This window comes from Lissotriton helveticus, chromosome 9 (genome assembly GCF_964261635.1).
Source record: "Lissotriton helveticus chromosome 9, aLisHel1.1, whole genome shotgun sequence".
Classification (NCBI taxonomy): domain Eukaryota; kingdom Metazoa; phylum Chordata; class Amphibia; order Caudata; family Salamandridae; genus Lissotriton; species Lissotriton helveticus.
Window position 1 is genome coordinate 1191241826 of NC_136070.1, and position 16799 is coordinate 1191258624.

General features: G+C 45.2%; 1 protein-coding gene across 1 annotated transcript in view; it reads left to right on the plus strand.

Moving 5' to 3' along the window:
• LOC144782335 (contactin-4-like) overlaps positions 1 to 16799 on the plus strand; it is a 964244-nt gene that overhangs the window by 866006 nt on the left and 81439 nt on the right. The window contains exons 15-16 of the mRNA XM_078661655.1: positions 7789 to 7964; positions 10361 to 10481. Of these exons, the coding sequence (XP_078517781.1) occupies positions 7789 to 7964; positions 10361 to 10481 (297 nt within the window). The remainder of the gene's footprint in view (positions 1 to 7788; positions 7965 to 10360; positions 10482 to 16799) is intronic.

The following is a 16799-nucleotide window of genomic DNA, read 5'->3' on the forward strand; positions in this document are numbered from 1 at the left end:
CCTGAGCCTTATAAAAATTCTCACCTAGTGGAATGTAATTAGAGGAGATGTCTTGATACTCACAGCCACGATAATCATTACTGCAGCAGGTGTAGTTGCACGGTAGGGTGTCAGAGCACTTTACGTCATACACAAAGGCACAATAAATCATGCAAGTTTGTAAATCAATATACAATATTTTTTATATAGGACAACAAGTGTTAAAAGTTTTAGGAATCGCATGTCATCCATTCTTATAGACATTATGGGCTTCATTACGATGTCGATCGGAAAGCATTCCGACTGACTCCTTGTCAGAATCATTTCCAACCGACTTGCGTTCGGAGAGTCCGACCGACCGATGATGAAGACTCCTAACACTGTTCGGAAAACACTCCATTGACTTCAATGGGAGCCTGTGTTCCGACCGACAACACAGGCTCCCATTGAAAAAAGGGGTGGTTGCGGAAAACCATGCACCCCATGGTGCCTGTTACACTATATGCATGGTTTTAAAAGGGGAGTTCCTTTGGTTCCCCCATGGGTGCCAACCAAAGCCCTCAGGGTGAAAGGGGGTTTTCTAGGAGCCCTCAAAGTCAGTTTCCAACAGCCTTTTCATGTCAGACAGTCCAACTCGGAAAGGCTGTCAGAATTCAACATCGTAATCGGTCAATCAGAAACGCTGTTCATTGAGCTGTACGAATCGGCTCCGTTCAACACGAATTCTCCAAATGCCGGTGGGAACCGATTCGGAATGACGAATGGTTACCTTCCATCGTAATCAGTCGGTCAGAAATATTTCTGATTCGACCATAAACATGTCTTCTGACACGGGTTAGGAAAATCCGAATTCCATTTGGAGCCTTTCCGACCGACATTGTAATCAGGCCCTATATGTTAATAGTGAATGGTCAGAAGAAACACATGGTCATGAGATAAAACGTAATGTTGTGATTTAGGTTGTCTGAACTAACAAGACTTTTTTAATTCTCAAAGGAATCTTTCTTTGCAATCCTAGAAACACCACAGATCGAGAAAAACACAATCAGGATCTAAACCCATGACTTACACTTTGCAGGCAGTTCTTTGATGCCAGTAAATAGATCACAGGACTGTTTTAGAATGATTGCAACTTATGAAATGAAAGTAAAAAAATGATTTGAGCTTCAAAAGCAGTAACCCCCTTACCTTACAGACATCAAATACAAGTCTGTAGTCTGCATGTTACACGATGTGCTTTGCAGCAGACACATTAATTATTTTATGAGTCAAAACTGTGACTGAAGAAAACACAAAACTCCCTCAGAACTGCATTAACCACCAGTGTTATCTTACCACTGGGCACGCAAAGATCTCTGTAGCAAATGTCTTGACCCGAAAAAATCATTTAAAATGCAGCTTCTTTGTGACAAATTAAGTAATCTATAGCAGGTGTACTGCCACAGATGTCCTTTTTGAAATTTCTTTGCAGCATAAAAAATATATATATAAGTTGTCAGAGTCTTGACGCCACCCTGTTTCTTTTAGTGCCATACATTGACAGCCTATTTATAAGTTCCCCGTATTATTTGTTCCCAATACAGGCAATGTGTGCATCTTGTTCTCTCCCATGTCTCCCTGTCCCCAGTGTGTTCCCTCTGGCACTTCTGAAGCATTTGAAAAGGGTGTCTTCCCAGTACGCTTGCAGAGTTTGCGGGCGTGCGCTACAGGTCACACGTGCCTTAAACACCCGGGGGCAGATTTACTACTTCTGGCGCATCTCTGCTAATCAGCAGGGATGCGCCAGAAGAGTTGCGATACAACTGCCCACCCGTGCGCCACCACTGATGCGCCGCATTTACAATGCGGCGCACCGTGGCACACGGATGGGCAGATGCGTGTCGCATCCACGTTGGAAAAGTGGCGCATTGCTGGAGTTGCGTCGCAAGCGCGACACAGCTCCAGCAAGTCTCGTGGGTGCCTTATCCCTAACATGCTGCCTTAATCCTCCTTCAAGCAGGCGTAAGGTTTTGATGCAGCAAGGCCTTAAAAGTGACTGAGTGAAATCTTGTAGATTTCACTGAGCCACTTTTAGTAGGCGTTCCTGCACCGGAACGCCCCCCCCCCCCTGCGTTGTACAACGTGACGCATCTCCCAGATGCGGCACGTTGTAAATACCCCGCACCATGGCGCCTCTTTTGCGCCACCGCTGCATCACAAAAGTGACACAACGGCGGCGTAAAAGAGGCGCAAGGGGCTTATAAATCTGCCCCCGACTTTTTTTTCCAGCATGCGGCTACTCTTTCCGTGAGCTCCTGTGGAAGACTGGAGGAGACGTTTGCTGTTCAAACTTCTCTGACTACAGAGGAATGGCAGACAGAGTGAAAGGCCCCTTTCCCTTCCCCACGATGCATCGCTGCTGCATGCAGAGATGATCAGAGTGAAGTCAGAGAAAATAGAATGAGGTACGTCGAAAAACCACGTGAATGCTGTAGGCGGTAGGAGAGGCGATTCTGCTGATCCAAGGCTGCCACCTGCAGGATGGATTGGGAACAGACATTGTCGAAGCTCAGCCGCTTGTTCCACGCACCACTCTCACTCATTGTTCACGGGTATCCTGTTTTTACACGTACATGGCCCACCCGTGAGCTGGCTCTGGGGAGGGTTACTCCCACCACGGATCTCTTTTAGGCAAAGCCTCGAAAGCCTCCTCCTTTGAAAGTCAATCTGCCTGAGTCAGTCTCTAAGATGCGTTGCCTAACTTGTAGCTGAACTGATTCTAATGTTCTTCTTTATTCTATTTATCCCCGACCCTTAATTGTATCCATGTTGCCTTGTAAAGCTCTCTGATGCCCCGGGGCTATGTTCACGCTGTATAAAACCACAAAGATAAATGTATAGTATATCTCTGGTAATTAAGCACTTGCTACTGAGATATATGCTAATTTGCAGAACACGAGTTCGGATCCCAGCAGGCTCTCTCACCCTTCCATCCTGCCTTATTAGATACGAGATATTACCGTCAGATTCTAACATTGTAACTGTTATAAATAGTGCTTAGAAACAGCGGTGGTATGGTATAAGGTGTTGAACCCAAAAAATATTTTTGTTATTCATAAGCAGAATATCGCCAATTATTTCAATTGATGAATCTATTTGACTGCATCCTGCCTGAGCAGGAAAAATCATAATAACTCCAAGAGGAGTGCATCAAACAGTACTCTGAAGCAGAGGGCAGAGGCACTGTTTTGACGGAAATGACTGCAGGTAACAGACACATAAACATCATCACCATGTGGGAGGAGGGGACGGACGTAGTGCCGAGCACACATTGAGACAGTTCTATCCATCCTCAGCCCCTTTGGGGGATAAAAAGAAAAATCTTTTAAGCCTGCTGTGGGTTTCCTGGGGTGGGGGTTGTGTGGGCCCTCCAAACAGGAGCTGCAAACACACTCTGCTAAAGGAGTTTCCCAGACCTGCCAACTAGAACAACATTTTACTGTGTGAAGCGGAGGCGGGCCTTGGAGGAGATGGGGCCTTGTGTTTCGAACTACCTAAGGGGCACTTTTGACCCCTCTCCCCCACAAGCCCCCTGCTTAAAACAAAATCTTGTGGATCCTGGTGCCAAAGTCCTGAGTTGTTTTCACACCCCTTAATTGATCAAAGCCAGTAGGTTTCGGCTTGTTTTCACTGCCACCGTGTGATATCGGCTCCTCGCCGGGTGATCATGTGAAGAGAGACGATGTGTGTCAGGCGGTGGCGCCATGTTAGTTTGCAGATCTTTTTTTCAGTTCATCTTTTGTGCCACTTTGTGTCATTGGCTCTTCGCCAGGACAGGGAGCCAACACCGTGTGTCACTGTGTGAGTTGCCAAGTCTGCAGGGACATAACAGGAAAGAGAAGGGACTCTGCAGGGAATAAAGACACTGGCACATCAATCTATCAACTCAATTTAATGGTGAACCCTGGCATGTGAAAGGGAGCTATGCCAGCAGCACAGCAACACACACACTGCCCTGTGGCCACGTTATTATATTTAAAAAGCACAAACAGTTTATAGAGAATTATGTTGCAAAGTACCTATCAATCAATCAAACAATCAATCAACCAGGATTTATACAGCACTGCTAATCACCCGGTAGGGTATCCAGGCACTTGCAGATCCCGCTGGGCTTATTCAAACAGCCTTCGGCATTCTAGAAGTGAGGTGATGGTCCGGAGCTGCTTGGGGAGGCTGTTCCAGGTCTTTGCTGAGATATAAAACAAGGAGCGTCCGCCACTTCTGCATCGGTGGATGCAGGACGTGTGGGCGAGTGATAGGGAAGTGGAGCATTATCTTCTCGATGTTTGGTGGAAGTTGAGGTGTTGGTTTATGTGGCTGGGTCCTTGGTTGTGTAGGGCTTTGTGTGCGTGGGTCAGCAGCTTGAATTTACATCTCTTCAGTACTGGCAGCCAGTGGAGTTGTCTATGGTGAGGTATGATGTGGGTTCGTTGTGTGTTCATCGTGGGTTTGTATTCACCAGTTTTGCCAAATTGCTATTTTCTTTAGCTTTTTCCTAAAATTCTAGTGTGTATTGATGTAAGGGCACATTGTCTGTGTGCCAGATTTTGCAGAAGACATTACAGTAACACATGCAAACCTATGACCAGAAAAATTGAAAATACAGGTCCCAGGATGCAAGTGATGTTAGCTACAATATGAGAACACTTGACCGCTATGACTGTTCTCTCTTCTTTGCTATCCTTCAGATTTTTTGTTTGAGACCCATTGTTACAGGCTGGCAGAGAAGCTCAAACTCCTACTGCCATGCCGCCTTACTGCACATGCACTGGCAGCGGAAAATGCGAAAAATATAATAGAAAGGCCGAACAGGCATTTCATTCCGAGATTTTCACTATGTTCTATTTCCAAACTCCATATTTCACACATAAAAAGAAACTCCTGAAAATAATAATGACAACGCCCTGTTCGGCCTCTTCCTTTCTAAGTGATCAAACTTCGCTTCAAGCAGAGGCGTGGAAGGAGGTGGAAACTCATTTCAAGTAGAGGTGGCCAAATATGGTGCATTGAGATTATTTTTATTTAGTTAGTTGTTAGTGAAGCCTCTGGCGTTTTTTTTGTCCTTGGAAAGTGTCCTGCTACATTTCAGTGTTTGGGAAGATGGAAGATTTGCAAAATAAGTCAAAACACTCGTAAGGAAATTATGTTTATTTTTCTGGTACGTGGGATCTGCAAATTGTGAATTTATGACTTTTTTCTGCCTTTTTTTAGATTATTTCTCCAGTGATTTTAAAAATACAACGTTGAACCTTAAAATACATTTCCTAAATTTTTCCCATGCCTTTAGTGAAATTTGCAAAGTTTTACACAATATTTCAAGGACATTTGTGGAAAGCAAGTCCTGCAATTTTTCACACATTTAGTTTTCATTTTTTAATAAGATTATCTGTTCCAAACTGCCTAGGGAACCTGCCTGTCGATCATTAATTGAAAAAAGAAAAGTTCACAAAAACTGGCAGATATTAATATTTTCGAGAGCATTTTCAGCTAAGAACTCATAAGTATTTTTACTTTCTTTGGTCCTCTGCTCCTGACCAGGCTCCCCTCCACGCAACGCAAATAGCAGTGGGGCGCCCTAAGTCATTCCACAGGCAATTGGACCCCAAGTGGGGTGTCCTTAGTTTGTTTCGTCAGGAACAGGGTGGCCAATGATGTAATTTGGGGGCACCAGGCGTTGAAACATATACGGCATCACGAGGAGAGGGATTGGCCTCTTTTTTTTCTTTCCACGCAACGCAAATAGCAGTGGGGCGCCCCAAGTCATTCCACAGGCAATTGGACCCCAAGTGGGGAGTCCTTAGTTTGTTTCGTCAGGAAGAGGGTGGCCAATGATGTAATTTGGGGGCACCTGGCGTGGAAACATATAAGTCATCACGAGGAGAGGGATTGGCCTCTTTTTTTCTTTCCACCGCCCACCAGCCAACATACCGCATCAAACACCCACCCACTCCTGGAGGAATTGGTTGAACCTTAAAATACATTTCCTAAATTTTTCCCATGCCTTTAGTGAAATTTGCAAAGTTTTACACAATATTTCAAGGACATTTGTGGAAAGCAAGTCCTGCAATTTTTCACACATTTAGTTTTCATTTTTTAATAAGATTATCTGTTCCAAACTGCCTAGGGAACCTGCCTGTCGATCATTAATTGAAAAAAGAAAAGTTCACAAAAACTGGCAGATATTAATATTTTCGAGAGCATTTTCAGCTAAGAACTCATAAGTATTTTTACTTTCTTTGGTCCTCTGCTCCTGACCAGGCTCCCCTCCACGCAACGCAAATAGCAGTGGGGCGCCCTAAGTCATTCCACAGGCAATTGGACCCCAAGTGGGGTGTCCTTAGTTTGTTTCGTCAGGAACAGGGTGGCCAATGATGTAATTTGGGGGCACCAGGCGTTGAAACATATACGGCATCACGAGGAGAGGGATTGGCCTCTTTTTTTTCTTTCCACGCAACGCAAATAGCAGTGGGGCGCCCCAAGTCATTCCACAGGCAATTGGACCCCAAGTGGGGAGTCCTTAGTTTGTTTCGTCAGGAAGAGGGTGGCCAATGATGTAATTTGGGGGCACCTGGCGTGGAAACATATAAGTCATCACGAGGAGAGGGATTGGCCTCTTTTTTTCTTTCCACCACCCACCAGCCAACATACCGCATCAAACACCCACCCACTCCTGGAGGAATTGGTGGAATTTCTTACACCTTGGAAGGGTGTTGGTTTGTGCGGGCACTGGACAGGGACTGACCTGCTGGTGGTCCTAGACCTTTCTGCCCTCCCCCTGGCTGCCTGGAGTTGAACATTTGGGGGAGGGTTTGCCTGGTGCCAGGTACTTCGGCAGGGACGGAGTGCCCTGGTGTATGGGGAACTGTGGGTATTGCCCATCTCTCTCTCTGATGGAGGAGAAGCTGCCACTAAGTCATGCTCCTGATGCCCTTGGTTGAGGGCGAGGGCGATGGATATGGAAAAGGGACCTGCTGGTACTTTTGCATTCCGAATTTTTGGCAACTGTTTTATTGTTTGCACAATCTTTGAGTTTTGCTAATCTTACATACTGTATTCTCAGAAAAAAATGGCATGGACTGGTCTAACAAGTGCATTCTGAAGTGTTGTGCTTAATGGGTGGAGACAACAGTTTTATTGTTTGTACAATTTTTGAGCTGCTTGGCTGATCTTACGTCCTGTATTCTCATAACAAAAATGTCTTTCACTGATCTTATGTCCAAGATACTCATAACAATAATGTAGGCTTAACTATGATTATCATTCCCTCAATTTATTTGTAGAGTAATCAAGTTTGTTAATAATTTTGAAAACAGAAGAATAGATCACACAAATTAGAATTCTTGGATTTTTTTTAACCTGTATCTTTTATCAGTTCTGATCGAGCTCATGAATCATTTGGACTTATAGAATCGCCAATGTTCTTTCTCTTTATCAATAGTGTCTTAACTTGAACACTTGAAGCAGTTTTTCTTTTTTTATCTTTTAACAAGTACATCTTTCTTTTCTTTTTAACTAACATAGTATGTAACATTGTAATGGTTTTTATTAACTATACAATAAAGAATTTCATTCATTCATTCATTCCTTACTGATGTGAGGTGACTATGTGAAAAAGGCAATGTCCTTCAGTAAACCAAACATTAATGGCAGTTGTCTGTATCCTTGGGAGCTGTTTCAGTGGGACAGCGAGTTGCACGTTGGAGCGCACTATTATGTTTTCCCTCGATCCTTCCCCAGTGATTCCATATCCTCTCTGATTTGCCCCCACAGATGCCACCCAGGTCATAGTGCCCCCGTCCAGCATGGATGTGACGGTGGGTGAAAGCATTGTCCTCCCGTGCCAGGTGTCCCATGATGCGTCCCTGGACGTCACCTTCTCCTGGGTGTTCAATGGTCAGCTGATTGACTTTGAGAAGGACGGAGACCATTACGAGAGAGTTGGCGGAGTGAGTATTATCGAACACGCTTGTCCGGCCTAAATGACACATGGATGCTGTGGGCGCCATTAATCAACAATGAAAAGGAGCATACAATTACTCAATCTATATAGCTTGATTCAAAGGAAATAGGACACAAAAACAAATAAAATCCAATGATATTGCTCAGGAGTCTTGCACGTGAATTTCAAATCCGCTTTATTGAAGTTTTTTTACATTTGCACATCAGCCCAGCCTACTTTAGCATCAGAGCTGGCATGTCATTTGAAATGTTACTTCTGAGCTGAGAGTCTGTGGATCCCTTTCCATTCTAAATCTACCTCACATCTGAGAGGCCCTGCATCCCTTCCCATTCTAAATCTACCTCACATCTGAGACGCCTTGCACCCCTTTGCATTCTAAATCTACCTCACATCTGAGATGCCTTGCACCCCTTTGCATTCTAAATCTACCTCACATCTGAGACGCCTTGCACCCCTTTGTATTCTAAATCTACCTCACATCTGAGATGCCTTGCACCCCTTTGCATTCTAAATCTACCTCACATCTGAGACGCCTTGCACCCCTTTGCATTCTAAATCTACTTCACATCTGAGAGGCCCTGCACCCCTTTGTATTCTAAATCTACCTCACATCTGAGAGGCCCTGCACCCCTTTGTATTCTAAATCTACCTCACATCTGAGATGCCTTGCACCCCTTTGCATTCTAAATCTACCTCACATCTGAGACGCCTTGCACCCCTTTGTATTCTAAATCTACCTCACATTTGAGATGCCTTGCACCCCTTTGCATTCTAAATCTACCTCACATCTGAGACGCCTTGCACCCCTTTGCATTCTAAATCTACCTCACATCTGAGACGCCTTGCACCCCTTTGTATTCTAAATCTACCTCACATCTGAGATCCCTTGCACCCCTTTGCATTCTAAATCTACCTCACATCTGAGACGCCTTGCACCCCTTTGCATTCTAAATCTACTTCACATCTGAGAGGCCCTGCACCCCTTCCCATTCTAAATCTACCTCACATCTGAGACGCCTTGCACCCCTTTGCATTCTAAATCTACCTCACATCTGAGATGCCTTGCACCCCTTTGCATTCTAAATCTACCTCACATCTGAGACGCCTTGCACCCCTTTGTATTCTAAATCTACCTCACATCTGAGATGCCTTGCACCCCTTTGCATTCTAAATCTACCTCACATCTGAGACGCCTTGCACCCCTTTGCATTCTAAATCTACCTCACATCTGAGACGCCTTGCACCCCTTTGTATTCTAAATCTACTTCACATCTGAGAGGCCCTGCACCCCTTCCCATTCTAAATCTACTTCACATCTGAGAGGCCCTGCACCCCTTCCCATTCTAAAGCGACCTCAAATCTGAGAGGCCCTGCACCCCTTCCCATTGTAAATCTACTTCACATCTGAGAGGCCCTGCACCCCTTCCTATTCAAAATCCACCTCACATCTGAGAGGCCAGCATCCCTCCCCATGTGTGCCTATTCTCTTTCAAGCTGTATCTCCCAGAAAGGTGACTGCCCATCCCAATTTTAACTATACATCACAGGAGGGTGGCTGTCCATCCTCTTGCAATATCTACCTCCCAGCAAGGCGACAGGCCATTCCTTTCTAAGTGCTCCTCCTGGTAGGGTGCGCGTCCACCCTCTTTCAATCTCTACTTCCCAGGAAGATAGCTGTTCATCCCCTTTCTACATGTATCATCAGGAGGGAGGCTGTCCATCCCCTTTCTAACTCCATCACCTGGAGGGAGCTATCCACCTCCTTTCTAACTCTATCACCAGGACAGAGGCTGTCCATCTCCTTTCAAACTCCATCACCAGGACCGAAGCTGTCCATCTCCTTTCAAACTCTATAATCAGGAGGGAGGCTGTGGTGAACAGCCATTACAACGTGGGGATTACCCCGCACTGCCATTACAACGCGGGGATTACAACGAAAGTCGTTACAACGACTTTCGCTGGAGGGTGCTGTTGGATAGGGAATAGTTAAATTTTCTATCCAACACCTTCCCTACTGTCAACGTGGGCTGGAGTTGGAATAGAAAATTAAACTATTTCACTATCCAGTGCCCTCCAGCGAAAGTCGTTGTAGCGACTTTCGTTGTAATCCCCGCGTAGTAATGGCATGCGGGGTAAAAGCCCGCGTTGTAATGCTATACAACCGAGGCTGTACATCCCCTTTCTAAATCTATCACCAGGAGGGAAGCTGTCCATCCCCTTTCTACCTCTTTCACCAGGACGGAGACTGTCCACCCCCTTTCTAACTTTATAACTAGGAGGGAGGTTGTCCACCCCTTTCTAACTCCATCACCAGGAGGGAGGCTGGCCATACACATGTCAAGGATCTGAAGGTAACGCCTACCTCTGTTCTTCCTCTTCCAGCAGGATTCCGCGGGGGATCTGATGATCAGAAGCATCCAGCTGAAGCACGCTGGTAAATACATCTGCCTGGTGCACACAAGCGTGGACAAGCTGTCAGCCGGTGCGGACCTGGTGGTGAGAGGTATCTCAGCTCTTCCCTTCTCAAGCTTTCTGTGAGGGTTTCTGCCCTTGATTTGACTTGTTTCAGATATCATCATCATTTGGCAGCATTGGTGAAGCTTGGTTCATGGGACGCCTCGCGATAATGTCTTCTTGTCCATTCTGAAGTGGTAGAGCTTTTGAGACATTGCCGGGCTGCGAACGGTCATTCGCCCACATCACTCTTGTCTCAGATGTTTAGGTTCTACATCAGTGGGACTGAATTTAATTTTAAGAAGTGTATCTTTGGGTGAAATACTTGGCTTAAAGATCTTCTATAAAATGAAAGCTGGTTTCCTTTTCTTTAGGTATTGTAACTACAGGTCTGCATGGATCATAACTCAAACCTATCCAATTTGCATTTGTGGTGGGGGGGGGTCCTTGGTTTTGCAGACTCAGTCAAAGCACCACAGGCAGAAGTGGGTTTCATTTTCTAAGAATGCTCAGGGTGGAAAACCAAAACATATTAAATCATTCTCCTTGCCTATTTGTGTTGGAACATTCTGATGTGAGAAAAATCCTGATTGCTAAGCTTCCCGCATGTTTGCCGGGGAAACCGCAACATGTGCAGCACGCAGCTGCTCGTATGCAAGACGTGTTTGTCGCTTCAATCACACAGAGCACTGGGTCTATGGTCACATACTGCTGCTGTGACTTGTTTAGCCCTGAAGGCTCCTGTATCATGGCATCGCCACACCCAGGTAGCACATCAAAGAGCTGCCTCTGCTGCTTGGGGTCCTGGGGCTTTCCCCGTCTAGTGCCACCATAGGGTCAGGCTGCTGATCACACAGGACTATCAAAAACAGTTAAGCAAACTGAAGGCAAAGAAAATAATGCTTTTCTGAAGCTATAACCAGACTATACAAGAGTGTGTCTTGGCTCTCTATCTCCCCATTCTTCGAGTGATCATGGCCAAATTCAGGGCCAATGAATTGGCGTATGGCAGAGCCGCAAGTCTTTTTGCTGTGCTGCCCTACGCCAATTCAAAAGGGCAGGAATCCACTGTATTTACAAGATACAGTGCCATCCTGTCCTTTCAGCCGGCGCACAATTTAGTGACTAGCACCAATGCAGGCACCCTTGCACCATGGTGCAGGGGTGTCTGTGTTGTTGGCAGTATTGTTTTTGAACTTAAAGGGGCACCTTCCTGCACAAAAACAATCCATGGAGGCTTTTTCCTCTTTCTACACATAGAAAAGGGAAAGAACAAGGAGAAATATAGATATGTGTCGTCATTATGGTTCCCCTAGGGAGGCGCACAATTTTGACACATTCCCGGGTTTACAGATCCTTGTAAATCTGAGAATATGTCAAAACCCAAAGGTCTTGCATGAGAAAACCCACTGCAATGCCCATGCAATGCCCCCGATGCAGTTTAAGGCGACTGCGCTGCGTTGCCATACACCATATCTACAAGGCCATGAAAAGCCATGCAAAATGGCTTTGCATCGCCTCATAAATATGAGTCTGCACTCTGTGCAGCTGAAGCGTGATAAAAAGTGATGCACCAGTCATGCAACAGGCTTGTAAATAAGACTCTTACTTCTACAATGTTGTGCAATTGTATTTAATAAATTCAAAGTTTTTTTGAGCGGCAGCCAAGCTTGCTGCCTGATAACGGTGCTGAGGCTCAGAAGATCTATTCCGCAAGCAGATCTGAGGCTTAAGTACTGTTTAGAGAAACTGTGCTTGATTTTTTTTAATTATATTTCCCAAATTAATAGAGTAGGCAAAGCTGCGTTAAAAAATATATAGACACAGAACAAGGGGACCCTTATAGTCAGAAGGGACCAAGGGTAGTAGTACGTTATTAGAGACAGCGGTCCCTTTCAAGAAAAATACATTCATATTACCACAATACTCCATTCAGGATTGGGTGTACTTGTGTCCGAATAGATAATATTTAAGATTTATTATGAAAAATTCAAGCATCATAAACATACCGTGAGCAGGAATGTGAAGGGGTTTCTGGAATTTAACAGATTTCCTTACCTCAGGCACAAAACTTAAAAGTGACTTATTGGTGAAAATAGGAAGTAACAGGAGTCACAATAACAAGAACATCTTGTGTTCCGCATAAATCTCAAATGAAAGTTGGAGTTAAGACGTGGTTGTCGACGACGTTTTGATCCCTAACAATGGTTATGGGATCACCATCAGGACTTAACAATCAAAAAAATGCCTGGGAAGTTGCTAAAAATGCAAAAACTGTAAGGAAGGGAGCACTGTCCCAGCCAAGGCTGAAGGTTCAGTGTGTCCTGGAAATTGCCGGGTAGACTACCAATGATGGTCACGAGGCGAGGAACAGAAGCCCGTTCAAGGCTGCTAGTACGAGCATGACAAGGGTCCAATTTAACTGGGAGGTGGTTGTAGGTCAGAGCGAGGTCTCAACCCCACTGGATCCGTAATCAGTTCAGGATAATAGCTGGTGGTGTATGATAACACGTTGGCGTTAAGGAGTGCGCAGTCAGGCAGTTGGTCTGAGTGGATTGAAAGCCTACGATGTAGCTACGAGCATCGCTGTGCGGCAGAGATAGAACATTGGATGCTGTAATAACAAGATAGTACAATGATGATCGTGGTCCAGCTGGAATGGACGCACAGCGATACCCTTTTTTTTATCTCCTCTCTTCTTTGAACAACCATCCTGGCGGGCTGTGCGAGAAGAGCCATCAAAGCCCTGCATGTGCGAAGAACTTGCTCAAGTTGTTGTGGCCTGGACTGCATTGTGTCTTGCTTTGCTTCAGGAACCACATGATCAACTAGATCATATTCTTACTGCATTTGTTGTCTGCTTAGATAATTTAGATGCATCCATAAAATCACCTTTCTACCCAAATCTCAAATATGTATTGATTCCTGGCGTAATAAAAGAATCTCACAAAGAGAATTTGTCTTCTTGCGTCATCTATCGTAGAATGGCCGAGCGCCCTTTGTCATTCCATGATGAAAGATGCTTCTCTCTTGAGTGCAAGGTTCTTCGTGTTCATATTAACCCAGGAAAGAAAACTATTGTCAGGGTGTCATCTTGAGGTCCCCCATCAGGCACTACTATAAGGGGAGGGATATCCCTCCTGAAATAAAGCATGTAAATCCAAGTTGAACGTGAGCTCTTTCTCTGGAAGCCGGCTTGGCTGGGCAGGCCATCACCTGGTTTTTCTGATGTCTAAGTAATAGTAGGCAGGAGTAAATTAGATTTGCAGACTAGATGCCAATAATAAGGTAAAGGCCTTCAATCTCCATCAGTCAGAGAGCCAGTTTGACTACAAAGAGCCAAACCTCTGCAACTGAAGTCTTGTACCATCTTGAGCATTATTTCTTTCTTATGAGAGCTTCTCCATCAACGAGTGTGTACAGGGGTCTAGAAAGCATCATGTCTCAATTCAGGAAGGATCTCAAGACTTGGCTTTTTGACTGAACAGGCTCTTCGACTGAACTGCAGACCCCTACCTCAAGCACTCCCCCCCCCCACTCTCAGCTCGCCTTGAGACCCAAAATGGGTGACTAGCCGCACTGTATAAGAACCCTGATTGATTGAGTGATACATACATTTGGGGAGAGGAGTTGGCCTAACGGCTAGGGCGGTCGACCTCGAATCTGGGGAACTGGGTTCGAGTCTCGGCAATGATGCTGAACATCCTGTGATTCTGGGCAAATCACTTAATCTCCCCGTGCCTAACAAAAATGAATGTGTCCTCATGTAATGCAACTGGTGCTATATAAAGCGCTCTGATACCCGATTCGGGTCAAGTTCGCGCTATATAAAACTCAGTAAAAAATAAATAAATAAATACATTCCTATAGGGAAACATCCTTTACAATGCAACTTTTACCACGCAGTGCTTTTACATCGCAACTTTTACAACGCTAGCCATTACAATGCATTGCGCTGGGGGGCGCTCTAGGATAGGGAATAGATTTAATTTACTATCCAACACCTTCCCCACTATCCACGGGGACTGGAGTTGGAATAGTAAATTAAACTATTCACTATCCAGCACCCCAAAGCGCTATGCGTTGTAACAGCATGCGTTGTAAAAACCGCGATGTAAAAGCATGCGATGTAAAAGCATGCGTTGTAATGTCATACATCCTTCCTATAAGCCCCGGCACCTCACATTGTCCACCCCATGTTCGGTGTGCTCTAGTGTGCATTACAGTGTGTACTTTTGATCTGGATCACAGCTCCTCGAAGAATTGATCTGTGAGTGTCCGTCCTGCTGAGGTGAATGAACAGAAGGGGTATATTCACTCTCCTTCTGTGCTTAGGAACATTTGAAAATAGAGAATCGAATTATGTATAGTTGTTTCTTGTGATGGTCAGCACTGATAGAGGTTTCATTTGAAACTGATGCTGTGCAGGGGAGGTTGCACTGGAGGGTAGATAAACAAATATTACCTCGTGACTATTATCGTGTCCCTTAGCTGCAGTGATGAAACTTCATGTAGAACTGATATGGAGAGAACGCCCATGTTTAATACAAAATGGCGACAAACAGGTAATGGGTGAGACACATATACGCAAAATACCTACAATAAATAAATATATGTGAGCAACACACAATATCACTTAGCCCACATAGAAAGATGGAGAAAGGCACGAATTATGAATAGGAAAGCTATTCTATTGTATATTTCCAGTTTCACACACAAATAACAATCTCCCCTAAGGCTTTTTCTCCATCCAAAGCTATTTTTGCCTCTGTTCTTTCCTCTTTCCTCTCTGCTTATTCATTTCTTTTGATGTTTTCCTCGTTTCATTTTCTCGTAATAGCTTTTTTTCTCTTTCCAGTTTCTCTTCTTTTCCTTATTTTCTCTCACCATTTCTCTTTTCCTACCCCATTTCACCATTACTTTCATACATCCATACCTCCTTTCTCCCCAATATCCACCTTTCACTCTCTCCTCTTTTCTACCTTCTCTCTCTTTTATGTTCTATCTGTCCTCCTGACATCTTTTGTCTCTTCCCTTTCTTTGCCTCATACCTTATCTCATCTCCCTTCTCCTCAGTCAGCTTTCCTCTCGCTCTTATAGTCTCCTCATGTTTCCTACCCTTGCTTCTCCTGCCGACTGTTTGCTATGTCTCTTCCTCACTTATCTCTATCTCTCCTTTCTCCCTCCTTCTTTGTGTTCATCAATGCCTGCTCTCTGTCCTTTTTCGCCTCCTCTTTTCTCTTTTCACCGTTCTGTCTTTCCCTTCCCACCCATCATAGGTATTCTCTTTCCACCTCTTCTCGACCCCCTCTTCTTCATGTCTCCCTCGTCTCTGTATTTGCTACTCTGCTCTTTCCTCCATTCTCTCTTCTTCTTTTCGACCCCTCTCCTCTTCCACCCTACCCCTCCCTCCTCCTCCCATGTTTAAATCTAATTGGCCTGGCAGTTGCAAGCGGTATTGGCAGACTGTAATCCCCCTGAAGTTGTTAGGTTCCAGGTTGGCTTGTTTGATGAAGTCATCAGTTTAGCTGCCGTGTCTGACCTGCTGACAAGCCGGAACACATTTTACTGCTGTTTCTGCAATTTCCCCAAGGAAATCCCTCGTTCTTTCTCTCCCTCCCTGAACGCAATTCTCTTCTGTGTTCCTACCCTTTCTTGTACTAAAGCAATTTATTTCTAGCTCTGTTTCTTACTCTCCGCCTAACTCACCTGCACTCTCACTCATTTGTTCATGCTCACCCTCTCCCCATCCGCCTTTCCCTATCACACTTTTCCCTGCTCTCTCTTCATCTCCTGCCTTCTCTGCTCCTCTTTTGCTCTGTTGCTTTATTGTACTTACACCACGGACCAGCACAGCCAGCCACCATGCTGCGCTGTCCTCAGCTTCTCCAAAGAAAAAGGGCAGGAATGCACCGTATTTATGTAATACCGTGAATTCCTGTCCTCTCTTCGTGCGTTGGTACAGTTTCGGCAGCCTAGTGCCAAGGTAGGCACCATTGCACCATGGTGCAAGGGTGTCTCCGTTGCCAGTGGCGTAACGAAAGTCGTAGGGGCCCCCCTGCAAGGTACACAGAGGGGCCCCGCTCCGGATTTAATCCAGCGCTCTCTGGCATGAGTACAGTGCTGAGGGGGCCCCCTGCAGCCCCTGGGTCCCCCCGCACTGCGGGGGATGCGGGGACCTGTGTTACGCCCCTGTCCGTTGCATGGAGGATTCCTGCACAGGAACAATCCTGAGAGGCATTTTCTTTCATCTATGTTGGCTGAAAGATGAGGAAAACTAAATACATTTCTCCTTGTTACATCTTACCTCGGGAGGTGTATGGATTTGGGGCCAGATGTACGACCCTTTTTTGCGGCCGCAAAAAAG